Source organism: Musca autumnalis, unplaced genomic scaffold (assembly GCF_047663935.1).
Source record: "Musca autumnalis isolate F117 unplaced genomic scaffold, ASM4766393v1 scaffold_3, whole genome shotgun sequence".
NCBI lineage: Eukaryota > Metazoa > Arthropoda > Insecta > Diptera > Muscidae > Musca > Musca autumnalis.
Genome location: NW_027411866.1, coordinates 145,834,615 through 145,853,134, shown reverse-complemented (window position 1 = coordinate 145,853,134; position 18,520 = coordinate 145,834,615). Strand labels below are relative to the sequence as shown.

General features: G+C 34.6%; 1 protein-coding gene across 3 annotated transcripts in view; it reads right to left on the bottom strand.

Moving 5' to 3' along the window:
• Window positions 1-8,380: 8,380 nt before the first annotated feature.
• The window catches only part of LOC141397865 (sugar transporter SWEET1), a 42,328-nt gene continuing 32,188 nt past the window's right edge, over window positions 8,381-18,520 (bottom strand). For all 3 annotated transcript variants that reach the window (XM_073974682.1, XM_073974683.1, XM_073974685.1), the window contains 2 exons: window positions 9,120-9,525; window positions 8,381-9,039 (listed from right to left, as the gene is read on the bottom strand). In XM_073974682.1, coding sequence (XP_073830783.1) covers window positions 8,863-9,039; window positions 9,120-9,525 — 583 coding nt within the window. In that variant the 3' untranslated portion in view covers window positions 8,381-8,862. The remainder of the gene's footprint in view (window positions 9,040-9,119; window positions 9,526-18,520) is intronic.

Here is an 18,520-nt window from a genome sequence, read left to right as displayed (position 1 = left end):
TATTGCCCAAATACGTTGAGTCCAAAATCACATTTAAAACACAAAATCCGCGACCGAAACTTACTTATTCTAAGTTTACATTTACGAAATACACTCGATTTCAACTGTCAAATCCATAGGTTAAACGTCAAATGAAATCCAGATGAGATTTCATTTGACGTTTGAGCTATGGAATTGACAGTTGAAATCGAGTGGATTTCGTAAATGTAAACTTAGCATTAAATGTTTTCATTCGTAAAACAAATAATTTTCCTTTGCAATGAATTGTATTTCATGTTTTGTTGGGATTTTGTTTTTAAAATACAGAACACACACATACAAAAAATAACGTTCTGTCAAAGTTAAATTTTTTCAACTTAAAAAAGTGTACGCTCGACGTATTTCGGTAGCTCTCATAAGACTACATGTGTTCTGCTTTTTTCACCACATACGTTTTGGGAATACGGACGTATTTAGGCATAGCAGTCAAATAAAAAGTGGTAAGAGACATGCCCCAGCAAAATGTTTGCATCCGTGGATGCAGTTGAATCACTACAAGCGTACAGTACATTTGCCGTTGGAGTACATCTTTTCCTATGAATTCACTTATGAATTTTACAAGAGAGCGCGCAGCTAGGATGCACTCCATTTTGCTTCCAAGAGCACACAGCTAGGATGCACTCCGTGTTCGATCCAAATCACAACTTTTTATGTAGTCTTTTGGATTGAATTTAAAGGCACTCTTCGGATTGTGTTTTTAATCAATCCAAATATGCAGTAAAAATGCAAGCCATTGCGAAATATCCCAGAATAAATAAAATGCATTTATTTTTTGTGTAAAACAAGAATACAAAGAACTTTATTATATAAACATAAAAAAGTTTTCATTAAATTGAACCACAGTTGAGTGTACTTCCTTCGTTCTCCATTAGTCGATGGACAGACTAGCACGATTTCAACATGGCTACGTCAAGTTTATAGCCGAGGGGTATGAAATAGTGAAACCCATGTACATGGTTTTCTGTGTTTGTTGTGTTGCCTCTTCTTGTTTTTCGTTGCAAGATTTTTTCTTCCATTTTCTTTCATTTTTATTTTCTCAAGCGAACGTTAACAACAAAGCAAGCATAACAAGATTTAATAAAAACATTTAATTAATGAAGTAGTGAAAATTTAACATGTATTAATATTAAATGTTAATTATTATGTGTTGTTTTTTATTTTATTTTATTTATGTTGGTTTTGTTTTTATTGGTATGAGAAACACAACAAACGCGAATCGTAAAATAAAGAGGACAAGCAAAAATCTTAATTTTTACGTTAACGTGTGTGGACACCATGGTACAATAATACAGGTAGCATTATCATGCCAGCTGACGGTAACAAATGCTCTGTTCCAGAACCTGCAAGAAGCTACTATTTTTTGCTACGATAATATTTTTTCCTTTATGTTATCGGAAAAAATAGTAAGAATTAGTAGATTCTTGCAGTACTGGAACAGACCAATAAGGTGTCAAATGGATGGAATTGATGTCAAATTTTGACATCTTATGTTGCCAACAATTGCCGATGCGGCTACCTGTGTATTTGTACCATGGTGGACACTAACGAAACTTAAAAAGAAACTTTAACGGAATTGGTTTCAAGAAATCTTGCTAGTCTGACCATCGACTTAAATCCAAGCGCAACTGAGTTTGCTTCATCAGCCTATAGGGTTTTTATGTTGCCTTCCCATCACTAGTTCAGCACTCGGCATGGACTCCACTCCATTAAAAATGTCCGTCTCGTAAATTACCACAAAAATGTTCGCAACTTTAGTTTGTATTTTTTATTTTATAAGAAATTCTTCGAAAGATTTTCACACTTGTTTCTCTTTTCAAGAAACTATGTCGTCAGCGATAAACCTGCTGTTTTTGTTTCGGGTAGGGATCAACCAACTGTTTTTTTTCTGTAGGGATCTCTACAGAAACTGCTTATAAAATGTATCGAACGGAGTGCATTTTTCATAACTCTGTTGGACTACATCGAAAGATGTTGTGAAATCATCACTCCAATTGCACAACTTCCAAAAATTTTTGCTGGGCCCAGCAAAATGACTGGGCATATGAAAATTGAAATAAAAAAAAAATAAAAAAAAAAATGTTTGCATCCGTGGATGCAGTTGAATCACTACAAGCGTACAGTACAATTGCCGTTGGAGTACATTTTTTCCTATGAATTCACTTATGAATTTTACAAGAGAGCGCGCAGCTAGGATGCACTCCATTTTGCTTCCACAGCACATAGCTAGGATGCACTCCATTTTCGATCCAAATCACAGCTTTTGATGTAGTGTTTTGGATTGAATTGAAAGGCACTCTTCGGACTGCATTTTTAATCAGTCCAACGATGCAATTTAAATGCAAGCCATTGCGAAATATCCCAAAATAAATAAAATGCATTTAATATTTGTGTAAAACAAGAACACAAAGAACTTTATTATATAAACACAAGTTAAAAAAATGTTTCCATAATATGCTGTTTATAGCTCTGTTCCTTTACGTGCAAGAATCTTCAAGTTTTACAACTTTTTACTCGAAAAGCGTTCCTTTACTTCAGACACCATTCAATTCATATGGGAGCAGTTTACAACTTTTACTACTTTTACAGGTTTTACCACTTTTAAAAGTAAAGGAACAGACCATATATTAGCGCTTTTTGGGAGGTTAACCTTCATTATCAGGATTTGTTTGACGTATATGTAATGGAATTGACATTTAAAACCCAGTGGGTTTGTTAAATCCGGTTATATATAAACGTACTATTAAATTCAATCACATTTAAGCTTACTTCTTACCTTCTCTATTTAATCCAAGCGCATCTGCTTTTCTTCATCGTCCTAAGGTTGTTTAATGTTGTCTTCCCATCACTAGTTCAGCTTTCGACATGGACTCCAACTCTACTCCACTCTCGCGAATTTCAGCAAAAATGTTAGCAACTTGCGTTATTATTTCTTTATTTTATAACAAATTCTTTGAAATGTATACACTCTTGTTCATCTTTTGAAGAAATGTATAGGGATCAACTAACTGTTTTTTTCTGTAGGAATCTCTACTGCAACTGCTTATAAAATGTATCGAACGGAGTGCATTTTTCATAACTCTGTTGGACTACGTCGAAAGATGTTGTGAAATCATAACTCCAATTGCACAACTTCCAAAAATTTTTGCTGGGCCCAGCAAGAAGTTTGCATCCGCGGATGCATTTGAATCACTACAACTGTACAGTACATTTGCCATTGGAGCACATCTTTTTCTATGAATTTACTTATGAATTTTACAAGAGAACGCGCAGCTAGAATGCACTCTATTTTGCTTCCACAGCACGCAGCTAGGATGCACTCCGTTTTCGATTCAAATCACAGCTTTTGATGTAGTCGTTTGGATTGAATTTAAAGGCACTCTTCGGATTGTCTTTTTAATCAATCTAAAGATGCAGTAGAAATGCAAGCTATTGCGAAATATCCCAGAATAAATAAAATGCATTTATTATTTGTGTAAAGCAAGAATACAAAGAACTTCATTATATAAACACAAATTAAAAAAGTTTCCATTAAATTCAATCACAATTGAGTGTACTTTCTCCGTTCTCCATTTAATCCAAGCTTCGTCATCCTAAAGGTTTTTATGTTGCCTTCCCATCACTAGTTCAGCTCTCGACTCCCACTCCACTCCATTAAAAATTTCAAAAAAATGTTCGCAACTTTGGTTTGTATTTTTTATTTTATAACAAATTCTTCGAAATATATTCACACTTGTTTCTCTTTTGAAGAAATTATGTCGGCAGCGAAGGGTAGGAATCAACCAACTGTTTTTTTTCTGTAGGGATCTCTACTGCAACTGCTTATAAAATGTATCGAACGGAGTGCATTTTTCATAACTCTGTTGGACTACATCGAAAGATGTTGTTAAATCATAACTCCAATTGCACAACTTCCAATTTTTTTTGCTGGGTTAGGTTCAGCAGTAAAGGTAGAATTAGACGTGACATAACCATAAAGCCATAAGGTCATATCAATCAGCTGATTTAACCAAACCTATGGAAATCCATGGTAGAATAAAGTAAAGGTAGGCCACAGCTAACAGCTGATTACAATTTTTTCTTTTTATGGACTAATCTGTCAAAAGCAGGGTTGACATTTTGTACTGCTTTTGGCATTATGAAATCATAAAGGTAGGTGCATGGCTGAATTGTTCCAACAAAAAACTTCTGCTGTAACACTATAACTTAAAATTGAAAACAAGCACAAAAAATGTGTATTGGCGTGGCAAAATAAAATTAATTTTTTTTAGAAAAACTTACGAATGAACGATTTATCAAATATTGATATTAGTTTAAATTTCTTCCAAAAGTACGGGAATGTAAAAATTACAATTTTTGTAAAAATTCTGCTGACATTTATCTGCAAATCGGATGCCAGCAATCACTATGTCAGATTAGCCAAACTTGTCAAGTAGAAAAGAAGTGAATGACATTTTTTTCACTGTCATAAGTTTGGGGAGAACTTTTGCTATTTTTGGAACACTTTTCCAACAAGAATATTCTGGAGCCTAGCTAAAGAAATGTTTTTACCAGAAGGTCGGCCATTCAGTGTTCTGTTAACAACTTTTGAAAACAAACATAATAGATTGTTCATTATTGTGATTTGATTTCCTTTGTATTTTATGTCACAATAATGTATTTGACAGCAAACTAAATAGTCAGGGCTGAATGTCCGACTGTATAGACTATGGTTTTTACTCTATATGGCACTTTTAATATATAAAAAGTGAAGCTCTAAGTTCCATATGTTTTTGTAATACGGGATAGCTATGCAGCTACATCTACCATTATTATTGTAACATGCCATTTGACGTTTTAAGCCATGGCTGCAGGGTGGCATTTTTCAGTGATTTTCATACCTGGCCTACCTCTACTTCATTGTACCATGTGGAAATCAATGTAATCGATTAGTAGTAACATAACATAATGCCATAACCATGGTATAATAATTCATAGGTAGGCCAGGTATGAGAATCGCCAAAAAAATACAACCCTGTCGCTATGGCGTAAAACGTCAAAATTGTTTTGATGAATGATAACGGATGAGTAAACAAAGAAGAAGAACGAAATGTTGAAATGAAAACAAAACAGAGTTGAATTTTTTGATCAATAATAAATATCAACTCTGCATGTCAACACGGTTTTGACAGATTAAGCCATAACAAAAAAAAATTGTAATCAGCTGTTAGCTGTGGCCTACCTAAGAATTATTGTACCATGGCCATAACCATAAGAATCCAATTGGGCTTTGGTTTTCTATGGTCATGGCGTTATGGCTATGTCACGTCTAATTCTACCTTAAAACTTGCCAAACGTACAAACGCAACTCTTGTGCCAGACTATGAAAATTTTCATGAAAATGTTTTGAGTTTATGGGAAACAAGGGAGAAAGGGAGCTCCTTCACCTCCTCTTACTCATAAAAGTAAACAAATTCCATGTTTTATTTTCAATGTCTGGCACAAGGGCAAACTCTGTTCTTTTACGTGCAAGAATCTTCAGGTTTTTTCACTTTTTACTCGAAAAGCGTTCCCTTACTTCAGATAGCATACAATTAATATGGGAGCAGTTTACAACTTCTACTACTTTTGCCGGTTTTACCATTTTCAAAAGTACTCGTAAAGGAACAGACCATTTATTTTTTTATAAAACAAATTCTTAGAATTTTAATGCTATTTCTTGTGTTCAAAAAAAAAAAAAAAAAAAAAAAAAGACTGCGACTGTAGGGTCAACAAATTGGCTTGTTTGGCTAGAGGTCTTTAAGCAAGGGGCCTAATTATGTGAGTCGATATCGAGTTTTTTCGAACCGAGTACCCAAAGTTGGTATGATAACATTCGGTATCGAGTAAAATCGAGTTATCGATCAATTTTCTGCGAGACATTTCTCGTTGCTACATTACCAATCGTAAACAAGCAAAAGGAAAGAAAATGCAAGAAAAGTAATGTGCAAATTGAATCTTGTTTCGTTTATGCAAAATACAGATAAATTAGTTAATAAATGTGAAGATTTCTGAACAAAGTAAGAATAATAATAAGTCGTGCGCCGCACCGCCATATTTGGAACATATAGCCAAAATTGTATATTCATGATCGCAAATCTATAGTCATGTAAATAAAATTTGATGAAAATAACATTTTCTATAAACAAAACTTACTATCATAGAGTTAGTCCCAATTTACATTAGGCGAGTTTACTTGCGGCAATTGTCAGTTTGATGGAGAGAGAGGTGAGGCATATGGTAACCCTTTGCCTCTTAGCCCCCTCTCTCACCTACAAACTGACAATTGCCGCAAGTAAACTCGCCTAATGTAAATTGGGACTTAAGGTTGTGATAGCCTTTTCTGTTAAAGAACATATGCTCATTTCCGTTGGTTTTTGTAGGCCAAAATGGGTTCCGCCAACACATCCAACTACTAATATAATTTTGTTTATTATTTCATGATATATTAAATATTATATACGAACCTCCAGGAATTCCATATTTGGTATAAAATGATTCCTTACATATAGTAGATTGCTCTGGAGAAAATCGTATATGTTGTGGGCATAGTTTTCGCTCCATTTCATTTACAACATGTTTAACAATTTTTGATGTAACACTCTGACACAGACCTAAAATTAAATCATTCCCTATAGTATATTGGAAACCGCCACTTCCCAAAAGGGACAACGTTGCTGCCAACTGCAAAATTGGGGGGACAAATTTTGAACTTTGGCACGAAAATTCCAAACAAGAAAGTACATAACGGAAAGCCTCTTTTGTCAGCCTGAATCTCTGTAGAAATCTGCGAAGAATTATAATATTCATTTTAAATTGATCAATTTATGATTTATACTTTAAAACACATACGCAGCTTCCGGTAAAGATAAAGGTTCACTGTGTGAACGAATTTGTTTACGAATTAAATTAATGTTGTCATCTTCTTCGTCAGAAGAAGATAACAAGAATAACACAGATGGATCCATTTTATTATTTTATGTTCATTTCTTATAAAAATTGCGCCAATCAAGAATGTTTCTAATAATTCTGCCAAAACAATCGTACGTTTATTAAGGTAGATGCATTATCAATATGTCACAACAATTTAAAAAAGGATTTCCAAACATTAATAATGTTCTTATTTTCTTACCACAACTTTATTCCGAAATTATTATTCAAAGTATTTTTCAAAAAATTTCACAAAAATTTACATTTTTTCATTCATAATAATGCTTTTTTCGTTTTTGTTTTAAAATAAATACTTTTTCGGCATCTACATATAATTATGTTCCTTAAGCCTTTACCTAATTAACTGCGTGTTGCGTGTGCGTACAAAAAAACAAAAACAAAATACATGTATTTGTTTTTGTTGTCAATTTGAAATACATGTATTATGTTTTTGCATTTTTGAACGCACACGCAACACGCAGTTAATTAGGTAAAGGCTTTAAAGAAAATTTAGGCTTTCACAGTTCGATTACCGGTTTTCACAGTTCGATTACCGGTTACTATCGAAAAAATCGATAACAATGCTTAAACGTTTTCGATCGAGACTTATAATTAGAGCTGGAAAAAAATCGATGGCACTATCGATAATATCGATTGTTATTTAAAAATTCAATATCGATAGATAGTTTTTCCTATCGATATTATCGGAATAAAAATCCCTAACCTGAAATCCATTGAAATAAATAGAAATTTCGCTACTTTTCGGTTATGTGTGTGTAAGAAAGTAAGTCCGTAGTCACACGTACAAATTTTTCGGTAAAATAAAATTTATTTTTTACATTTTTTATAAAATAAAAGCATTTTTTTATTCTCCTTTACATTTCTGTGAACTACTTTTGCATAATTTCAAGAAAATCATTGACATTTCCGCCATTTTTATCTCCAAATTAATGGCGACGACAACTCAACGATAATATCGATAGCAATCGATATTTTAAAACATTATATCGAAAATATCTAATGTTGGGAATATCGATGGTTTGCCAGCTCTACTTATAATGCCGTTTCTTTATCGTGTCGAAAACAAATTCACGAGTAATTTCTCGATCGAATCGACTCACATATGGTCTGTTCTAGTACTGCAAGAATCTACTAATTTCTACTATTTTATTCGATAACATAAAGGAAAAAATGTTATCGTAGTAAAAAGTAGTAGCTTCTTGCAGGTTCTGGAACAGAGCAATAATTAGGCCCAAGTGCTTGCAAAATGTATCGAGCGCAGTGCATTTTCATAACTCCGTGTGGACTGCATCTATTTATACTAATCTTTCTACCTTTTTTCAATAATGTATTTAATTTAATTCCACGAGAGAATCCCATAAAAAACATACAACAATTTCTTATCAAATTATTTATTTTTTATAATAAGCTCTTTTTATTGTTTTTAAACAATATCGCTATTCGTATTTCATACGTTTACAAAGTGTTTGTTTATTGGTAGGTATAATTTTCTTATTTTCTTTTTTAATTAACTTACAATTTTATTGCTAATAGAATAGAAATAAAAAACAATAACAATAGTAATAATAATAATTACATTATTGCTTTTAATAATAACAACGATTATGTAGATATGTGAAATTGAATTATGTATGTATTTTTAAAAATTAGAGTAAATATATATTTATATCGTTATACGTTGTTGGAAGATTTTTTATTATTGTCAAAAAGTTATATGCACTTATGATTTGTTTGTTTCATATTTTGATTTAAAGTTAAAGCCTTTTATTGTTAATGTTTTTTCCTTGGATGTTGTAGTAGTAGCAAAGCAAAGCTCTTTTGTGCAATGTGCCATAATGTGATTTTCTTGTGTTTTTTTTAATCACGTTTCTTGTTAGCCTTTGATTTGGATGGACTGTTTGATTTCATTTTCTTGTATGGTATTGAATCGTCTTTCTTCTTTTCTGGAGTAGTTGAGGTACTTGGACTTGTGGGATAAATGGCAAACAGTGACAGTTGTATGAAACTTAAGAGGAATAAGAACAAATTTTGATACTGCAAAATAGAGGAAGATTGACATTAAAACATTTAATAGAAATCTTATAAATTTAATGGTAATATTATAAGATACTCACCGCCACAACTTGATTTCTTATTGAAATACCATAAGCAGCCCACGAAGCAGCCACAATTGTACCAGACAATATCAAGGGGAATGGCAGGCCTTCAGTACTCTTGGTTTCAATAATTTTACCCAAATTCAACAGCGGCATACCCACCAAAATTACCAAAATAGCCGTGATTATCATACCAAAACGGAATTCAATTTTGGCCGGATCTTCAAAGTTCGCATATGCCAAACAGCCGAGGGTAAATGTGAAATAAATTCCAATTTTAGACCATATCTTCGATCTAAACTCTTCCGAGGCATACCAATAGAACACAACCATAAAGATGACATTTATACCAAAACCGATGACATTTACTTTAATCATTGCTTCATCGCCCATTAGGGCGCCCATTTTTAAACTCAATATTGTTCTGAAAATAAACAAAGTGATTGCATATTATAATAAATTCAAAATAATTTAATAGTTATACGTTATAAAAAAAGAGTAAAGAAGCATGATGCAATTACCAGGTGGACCTGTAAGCCCAGCTAATATATTTTCTTGCTGCCACAATAAATTTTTATTAAAAAATAATAAAAAAATATTTAATTTCAACCAAAAATATGTGTATTTATGCAACATCATATATTATGCAGCACCAACCTAGACGACCAGATCACAACTCCGTTGGGGATAAGGGCCTGCTTCACTATGTCGAAAGAAAATGTTTGCGAACGAAAAACACCTAAGCTTTGGTTTTCATGGCAATATTGACTTTGTGTTTGCTTTAAAACAACTACAAAATTTAAAAATCATACACGAGTTTAGTTGTTTTCATTTTCGTTCGACATAGTGAAACAGGCTGTAAATCATCTGTCGTGGCCAATAGACGAGGTTGTGGAGGAGGAGATAGATCACTCTCCCACATCTACTAATAGTAGTAAAACCAGGGAAAAGATAATCACGCCTACAGATCAAGAAATTTGTTGACAGGTCCCCGAGCGCTGTTTCACAACCGGAATTCTGGGATATTCGGCAGAAATTTCGATTGGTGAGGCATTTTGAAAGGATATATCCACACGAAGAAGAGTTTATTCCCAATCTAAGGCATTTCGATCCCTGCTCTCAATACAACCACCAGCTTCTATGAAATAGGATTCTAAAGAAATAAACGCCATAGGAGGCTTCTATATAACAGAAGACCTCCATAGGAGGCTTCTATATAACAGAAGGCTTTCATAGGAGGCTTCTATATAATAGAAGGCTTTCATAGGAGGCTGCTATAAAAAAAAAACTTTATAAGAATAAAAGGCATTCATAGGAGGCTTCTAAAGATTAGGAGGCCTATATATGAGGTTTCTGTAGAATAGGAGGCTTTTATAGAATGAAAGGCCTCCATTGGAGACTTCGTAGAATAGAAGGCATTCATAGGAGTATTTTATAGAATTAAAGGCCTCCATAGGAGACTTCTTAAAATAAAAGGCATTCATAGGAGGCCTCTAAAGAATAGAAGGCCACCATGTGAGGGTTCTAAAGAATAGATGGCCTCCATGAAAGGATTCTAAAGGATAGAAGGCCTCCGTGGGAGACTTCTAAAGAATAGAAGGTCCTTCAGAATAGAAGGCCTGCTACAGAATAGAAGGCCTCTGCAGGAGGCCACTATAGCTGGTTTCTATAGAAATAGCGGTCTCCATAGGAGACTTCTATAGAATAGAAACCCTCCATAGAAAGCTTATATAGAATTGATGACCTCAAAAGGAGGCTTCTATAGAATAGGAGTTTTCTATAGAATAAAAGGCCTCTTAAGGAAGATTCTATGATTAGAAGGCCTTTAAAGGAGGCTTCTATAGATTAGAAGGCCTCCATTAAATTCTTCTATAGACTAGAAAGCCTCCATTAGAGGCTTTTAGAGAATAGAAGGCCTCCATAGGAGCCTTCAATAAAATGGAAGTCCTCCATAGTTGGCTTCTATAGAAAAGAAGGTCTCTATTGGATGCTTCTGCAGAATACAAGGTCTCTATTGGATGCTCCTATAGAATACAAGGCCTCCATTGGAGGCTTCTATAGAATAGAAGGCCTCCATAGGAGGCTTTAATAGAATAGACGGCCTCCATAGTAGGCTTCTATAGAATACAAGGTCTCCATTGGCTGCCTCTATAGAATAGAAGGGCTCCATGGGAGGCTTCTTTGGCGTAGAGGCCTCCACAAGCGGCTTCTGTAGAATATATGGCCTACATAGGAGGTTTCTTTAGGTGGCTTCTACAGAAAAAAGGTCTCCGTAGTAGGCTTCTATATAATGGAAGATCTCCATTGGATGCCTCTATAGAATAGAAGGCCTCCGTGGGAGGCTTCTTTGGCATAGAGGCCTCCACAGGCGGATTCTTTAGAATATATGGCCTACATAGGAGGCTTCTACAAAATAAAAGGCCTCCATATGAGGATTCTACAGAAAAAGGCCTCCATACGAGGCTTCTATAAAATAGAAGGCCTCCATAGGAGGCTTCTATAGAATAGAACGCCTCCATAGGAGGCTTCTATAGAATAGAACACCTCCATAGGAGGCTTCTATAGAATAGAACGCCTCCATAGGAGGCTTCTATAGAATAGAACGCCTAGGCTTCTATAGAATAGAACACCTCCATAGGAGGCTTCTATAGAATAGAACGCCTCCATAGGAGGCTTCTATATAGAATAGAACGCCTCCATAGGAGGCTTCTATAGAAGAGAAGGCTTCCATAGGAGGCCTCTATAGAATTGAAAGCGTCCATAAAACGCCTCTATAGAATAGAAGGCATCCGTAAGAGGCTTCTATAGAATAGAAAGCCTCCATAAGAGGTTTCCATAGAATAGAAGGCCTCCAAAAGAGGCTCCTACAGAATAGAAGTTCTCCATAGAAGAATTCTGTAGAATAGAAGGCCTCCATAGGAGGCTTCTATAAGAATAAAAAGCCTCCTTGGAAGGCTCGAATTGAAAATAATGCTTCCATAGTAAACTTCTATAGAATATAAAGCCTCCATAAGAGGGTTCTATAGAATAGATATCTTCAATAGGAAGCTTCTATAGAATAGACGGCCTCCATAAGAGGCTTTAATAAGAATAGGTGGCTTCTTTAGAATTAAATGTCTCCGTATGAGGCTTTTGAGCCAGGTGTCCTGCTTCACTTAAGCTTCCTATAACCGTATAAATGGTAAACTGTAGGGGCTTGCCTATATCAGCCATTCCACTATAATAACAACAACATACCAACACCAGGAAACAATTAGTATACAAATGACAAAGCAACAAAAAATGACAACAACATCCTTTAAGGACATGCATATATCACTTTTCACATTTGCATAGGGCCTTTCAACGTCAACCTACGAAGAAAAAAAGCAAACAAACAATTTACACCCACTACAATAAACAATTTAGATTTCCATTACCTTAACATTCTCTTGAGTTTATGACCCTACGCGGACAGTCAAATAAACAACTGCTACAACCAGTTGAATTCTTTTACGACATGTCTAAGTCTATGTTTATTTGACCTAGTAGCTGGCTAAGTGGCGAATGTAAACACTTCAACGGTTGCACTTTTAGCATGAGCACTTGGCCGCCACATTGCTTACGTAACTTCTCAGACATCTGATAAAAACATCTCTACCAATATAAATTGCTGTAATTTGCATATTCTGACATACAGACACTAAGTTGTGTCTTGAAGACATAATGTTATGGAAAAACACGTTTTTTTTGGAATTTAAAATCAAGGTGTTCAGGAGGAGGAGCAGGAGGCAAATCTTTGCAGTTACCTTACACTATGAAGCAATTGTGGCTAATAACAACTTTAAAAATAATAATTTAAAACGGAATTTAGAACGAAATTGGATTATGTATAGGCAATAATTAATATTATTGTTATTGCGTGCTTTATAAACTCAAATTTTTCACAGAAAAATATTCCCGACTACCTAATTTTATCTTTGACTTGGATAACTTCACCACCTATTTTTAGGATCTGATAGAAAGACATAAAATTCATAAATACGACCCGAGGTTTGCCTACATTCAGCTTGAGGCCCCACCTAGTAAAATATTTATGCAATTCCTCAAGCTAAGCGTTAAGTCGAAAACACATCCGACGTTGGAGTAAAGTTTTGCCTTATTTCTGGTAGAAGGAAAAATACAAAGTAGCCAAGTTTGAATTTTTCTTTATTCCTTTACCAGAAATGACAAAAACAAATCCAACGTTTTCGTAAAGTAAACATTTGATGTGTCTTCTACTTTGTTGCGAGAAGCCAAAGTGCTTGGTCTTGGACCAGTTATTGCCAATATTACATTGTTGGTGTACAGGCCTCCTCGCGGCGTTTCAGGCATATCACTCACACTCATATTGGGAAACACCAGCTTGAGCATGCCTTTCAGTGGAAAGACGGTCGCCAAATTTAATTTTAAAGATCCTACCCTTGAGGAAGCTCTTCACTAATCTACATGCCCGGACATCAAAACCAAACTGTTTCAGCTTAAATAAGATCCCGTCATGTCACACTGAGTTGAATATTAGCCCTACTGCTAAGTTCATAAAAGAGGAGAAGACCGTAGGGAATGGATGTCGAGTGTCCCGATCTAAAGCCAAACTGTCGGTCTATCAGGATTCGTTTGCCTTAAACTATCTTTTTAAGGAGTTTGAGTATGAAAGACCATTATAGCTTCCCAAAACCTGAAAGCATGGAAATCGGACAATAGCTATCACAATCGCTGGATGGTGAACCTTTCTTTAAAATGGGTACCACTATCGCCTTTTTAAATGCTTTTGGAAAATACCCAAGATTCAGTGAGTGGTTAAATATAATAGAAATCAAATAAAACTGATCCAGCCTTTTTCAATAGGGTCAGCAGGTCTATCAGCGGACACAAATCCCTAATGGAAATTTGGAAGGGCCTAATATTTTTTGGATTTTAATTCACTTCTAAATACTTAAAAAAGTTACATTAATATCTTATATGTGTAATATACCTATGTCGGCGGAATAATGCAATTAAAAAATAGTTGAGAAGTGTAAAGTTTATTTTGACGCTCACTGTATATTTAAATCAACCGTTCTCTAAATGCTTTTCCTGCGGTATTGGAATATTTACATTTTAACACAGTATCATTCTTTGTTAATTGAAAAGAATCCCAGCGAAAAGTTTGACTCCAAAGAGACAGTTAAATGATATGTACAAGTGATTTGGAAGTGCACCAAATTATGCACTTTCACTCATGATTTTTACAAGGGAGTGACCCACTCCATTGCGCCGCATTTTAACTGACCCTTTGGCATTCCATTTTAACTGAACCTTTGGCACTCCATTTTAACAGACCCTTTGGCATTGCATTTTAACTGACCCTTTGGGGTAGAATAGGAGGCAGTCCAGAGCACGTGTTTTGAATAACAAAATAAAATGCATTTATTATTTGTGTAAAACAAAAATATTAATAACTTTATTAAATTAACGCAAATTATGAAAATTCTCTATTGAATTCAATCGCAAACATGTGTGTTTCCGCCGCTCTTCATTTAATCCAAGCTTAAGTGCTTTTGCTTCATCTGTTAAATGGGTTTGATATTGTCTTCCCATCACCAGTTAAGATTTCGACATGTACTCCAACAGCACTCCATTGGGAAATTTTCTTCTCGTGAGTTACCGGAAAAATGTTCACGAATTAAATATTATTTAGTTTGTATTAACAAATGTTTGGAAATGTTAACACGATTATCTCTTTTTGGAAATGTATTCCGCTGCCTGTAGAGATGTACAAACTGATTTATGTACATGTAGGGACAATTGCCGCAAGGAAAATTGCCTAATGTAAATATGGACTTTCAAAAGTAAAAACTTTCTAAAATTTTCACAAGATTACACATTTTTTCAATCTTCAACAATCTTCCACACTTTTGAGAAATGTTTGCAGGGTAAACATTTCAATAAACCACCACCATTTATAAATGTGTGTACATATATGCTAAAGATAGCCAACCAGCTAAAATTTTTTCCGAAATTCGGACACAATTTCTGAAAAAATTTAATTCGAATAGAATTCGGTACGAAAGTTGTATGGACGTGGTCACCGAATTCGGATAGAATTTTTTTAAGAAATTCATAAAAAATATGAATATTAAATTCTTGGAAAATTCTGTGAAAAATTTAGATTTTCTAAAGAAAATCGGTCCGAATTCCGAAAGAAATTCTCGGAAAATTAGAAGAAAAGTTCAGATTTTCTGAAAAAATTCGGTTTTATCGCAAAAATGTCATGAAATTAGGCGTTTCTAGATCGAGTGCCCCACTACAACAATTTCATGATATTACTCTACTATAGAACTCGATCTAGTGACGCATAATTTCACGAAATGTTTGCAATGAAATCGCTCTAGTGTGGACCGGGACTACCTTGCGAACGAAATTTCAGAAAATCACAACAGAACAACGTAAGTACGCATTGCAATTTGACCAACTAAAAGTAATGCTAAGTTTACATTTACGAAATCCACTCGATTTCAACTGTCAATTCCATAGCTCAAACGTCAAATGAAATCTCATCTGGATTTCATTTGACGTTTAACCTATGGATTTGACAGTTGAAAACGAGTGGATTTCGTAAATGTAAACCAAGCATGATTGATATAGCCGATAATAATAGGTGTGTTCGTTTACTTAATAATTTGTACAAGTCCAGTAACTTCTTGTAAACCACTAAGGTCTTTTGCATTGTACTGTAGAGTAAACGAACAACATCCCCTAACAATTTGTACAAATTGAGTAAACGAAAACACATAATGTCACTACATTAGCTTTAGTTCTGTAATTAATAAGATTGAGTAGTGCAATAGCCCATTTAGATATGACTTAATTATTTAGGATTTAGCACATTATCAGGTTTTATTTGCTAAATCCGGCCAAAATCTACCAGATTTCCCATACAAAAATAAATCTTCCTATTGAGTGGATTTGTTTTAAATCAGGCATAAATCCTCGTATACAACTCTGCTTTTTGCAACATGTTGCTAGAAACTACAAAAAGTTGCAAGCTAGCACAAGAAAAAAGGTAGATCCATCGGTGAATTGCTACACTAAAAATAATTTAAAATGTAAAAATTTGTAAACAAGGCGGAAAAATTATATTTGTTTTGATGTACAAAGTTTATTTTAATCAACCAAGACTAATATTTACGATGTCTAAACGATAAAATAATTCGTTTATTTATTTTAGATGGGCAAACTGCGATAAATTAATTCTTTATTTGCTCTTTAGTTAGCATTAGTAGCATAATGTGCTAACATTTTCAGTATTAAACAATAAATTTGTAATTTGACGTATGTTTTTTGAGACGAACTCAATTTACAAAAATTTCTTTTGACGTTTCAAGTTCGGTCAGATGGACTGATGCATCTACCTTGGTAATTGTGCTATGAACAAAAATTAGCTGACTGCCATTTAAATCCTACAAAATGTATATCTAAATGCAATGAGATTTGTACTGGATTTATTAAATCCATTCGAGGATTTATGGCAAGTCCAAATGAGCTATAAATGTGATTATTCGTAGGATTTGTTTCTACACCGTGGTGTATTTCTACTTCGGATTTCATTCCAAAATGTTAATCCTTATATTGTTAGTTTTGCTTCTTGACCTTTTATTTTTTAAGCAGATAAATTATACGATTTATTGCTGTTTCATTCTGACGTTTCGTCGTTACTTTGCATTTGCGATACACATAAGGTTCTGCTGAAGTTTATCACTCAATACCAAAAATCGATCGTACCTATTATTATATATTTTCCTCTCCTTAATAAAGAATAATTAATTATACCCTACACCACTATGTGGGGAGGGTATTATAAGTTGGTTTTGGCCAAAAAGTTTGTAACGCATCGAAATAATGGTCGTAGACCCATACTTGTATATACCAAAATGAATGTCTCGACGAGCTGAGTCGATCTAGCTATGTGTGTCCGTCCGTCAGTCCGTCCGTCCGTCTGTCCGTCTGTCCATCTAAACCTTGTAATCACGCTACAGGTCGCAATTTTGATCGGATCGTCACGAAATTTTGGGTGTTGATGGGGGTCCCGGAGGGGAAGAAGCCTATTGATTTTGGTGATGGTCGGATAATATTTAGGGGTCGGAATGGGCAAAAAACTTATGTGGATAAAAAGACAACGTTTTTTTCCAAAGCGAATATCTCAGCTTCTATACGGGGTATACCAAAAGCAAAACCTGACAATAAAAGTAGAAAATATCGCCTTCCTAATGATGTAAAGTAGGTTCTCGTAGGTGATCAAACAACGAAGATATCACAATAGTCGCAAATAAAACCCAAATTTTCATTTTTGCAATTTTAACTATAATGACGAATATCACAGCTTTGGTTGGGGACTTTCCAAAAGGAAAGCCTGGCTGTGAAAGTAGAAGATCCCATCTTTACAATGATGTAAACTAGGTCGGCGTAGGTGACCAAATAATGGAGATATCGCAATAGTAGGTAATACATCCCATTTTTCCACTTTTTTGGAAATCACGCTACAGGTCTCAATTTTGATCGGATCGTCATGAAATTTTGAGGGTTAATCTGGGTCACACAGGTGAAGAAGCCTATTGATTTTAATGATGGTCGGATAATATTTAGGGGTTGTAATGGGCAAAACACTTATTTGGAGAAAAAGACAACGTTTTTTTCCAAAGCGAATCTCTCAGCTTCAATATGGGGTATGCCAAAAGCAGAACCTGGCCATGAAAGTAGAAAATATCGCCTTTCTAATGATGTAAAGTAGGTTCTCGTAGGTGATCAAACAACGAATATATCGCAATAGCCGCTAATATAACCCAACTTTTTATTTTTGCGATTTTAATAATAATGACGAATATCACAGCTTCGGTTGGGGATCTTCCAAAAACAAAGTCTGACTATGAATGTAGAAAATCCCATCTTTACAGTGATGCAAAGTAGGTTGGCGCAGGTGGCCACATAACGGAGATATCACAATAGTCGGCAATACATCCCATTTTTTCATTTTTTTTGTAATCACGCTACAGGTCGCAATTTTAATCGGATCGTCACGAAATTTTGGTGGCTAATGGGGATCCTACAGAGAAAGAAGGCTATTGATTTTGGTGATGGTCGGATAATATTCAGAGGTCGGAATGGGCAAAAAACTTATTTGGAGAAAAAGTCAACGTTTTATTTCAAAGCGAATATCTCTGCTTTTAAAAGGGGTATATCAAAAGCAAAACCTGCTGATGAAAGTAGAAAATATCACCTTTGCAACGATGTTACGTAGGTTGTCGTAGGTGGTCAAACAACGAAGATATCGCAAAAACCGCTAATAGAACACAACTTTTCATTTTTGCGATTTTAATAATAATGACGTATATCAAACCTTTGGTTCCGGACCTTCCAAAAGC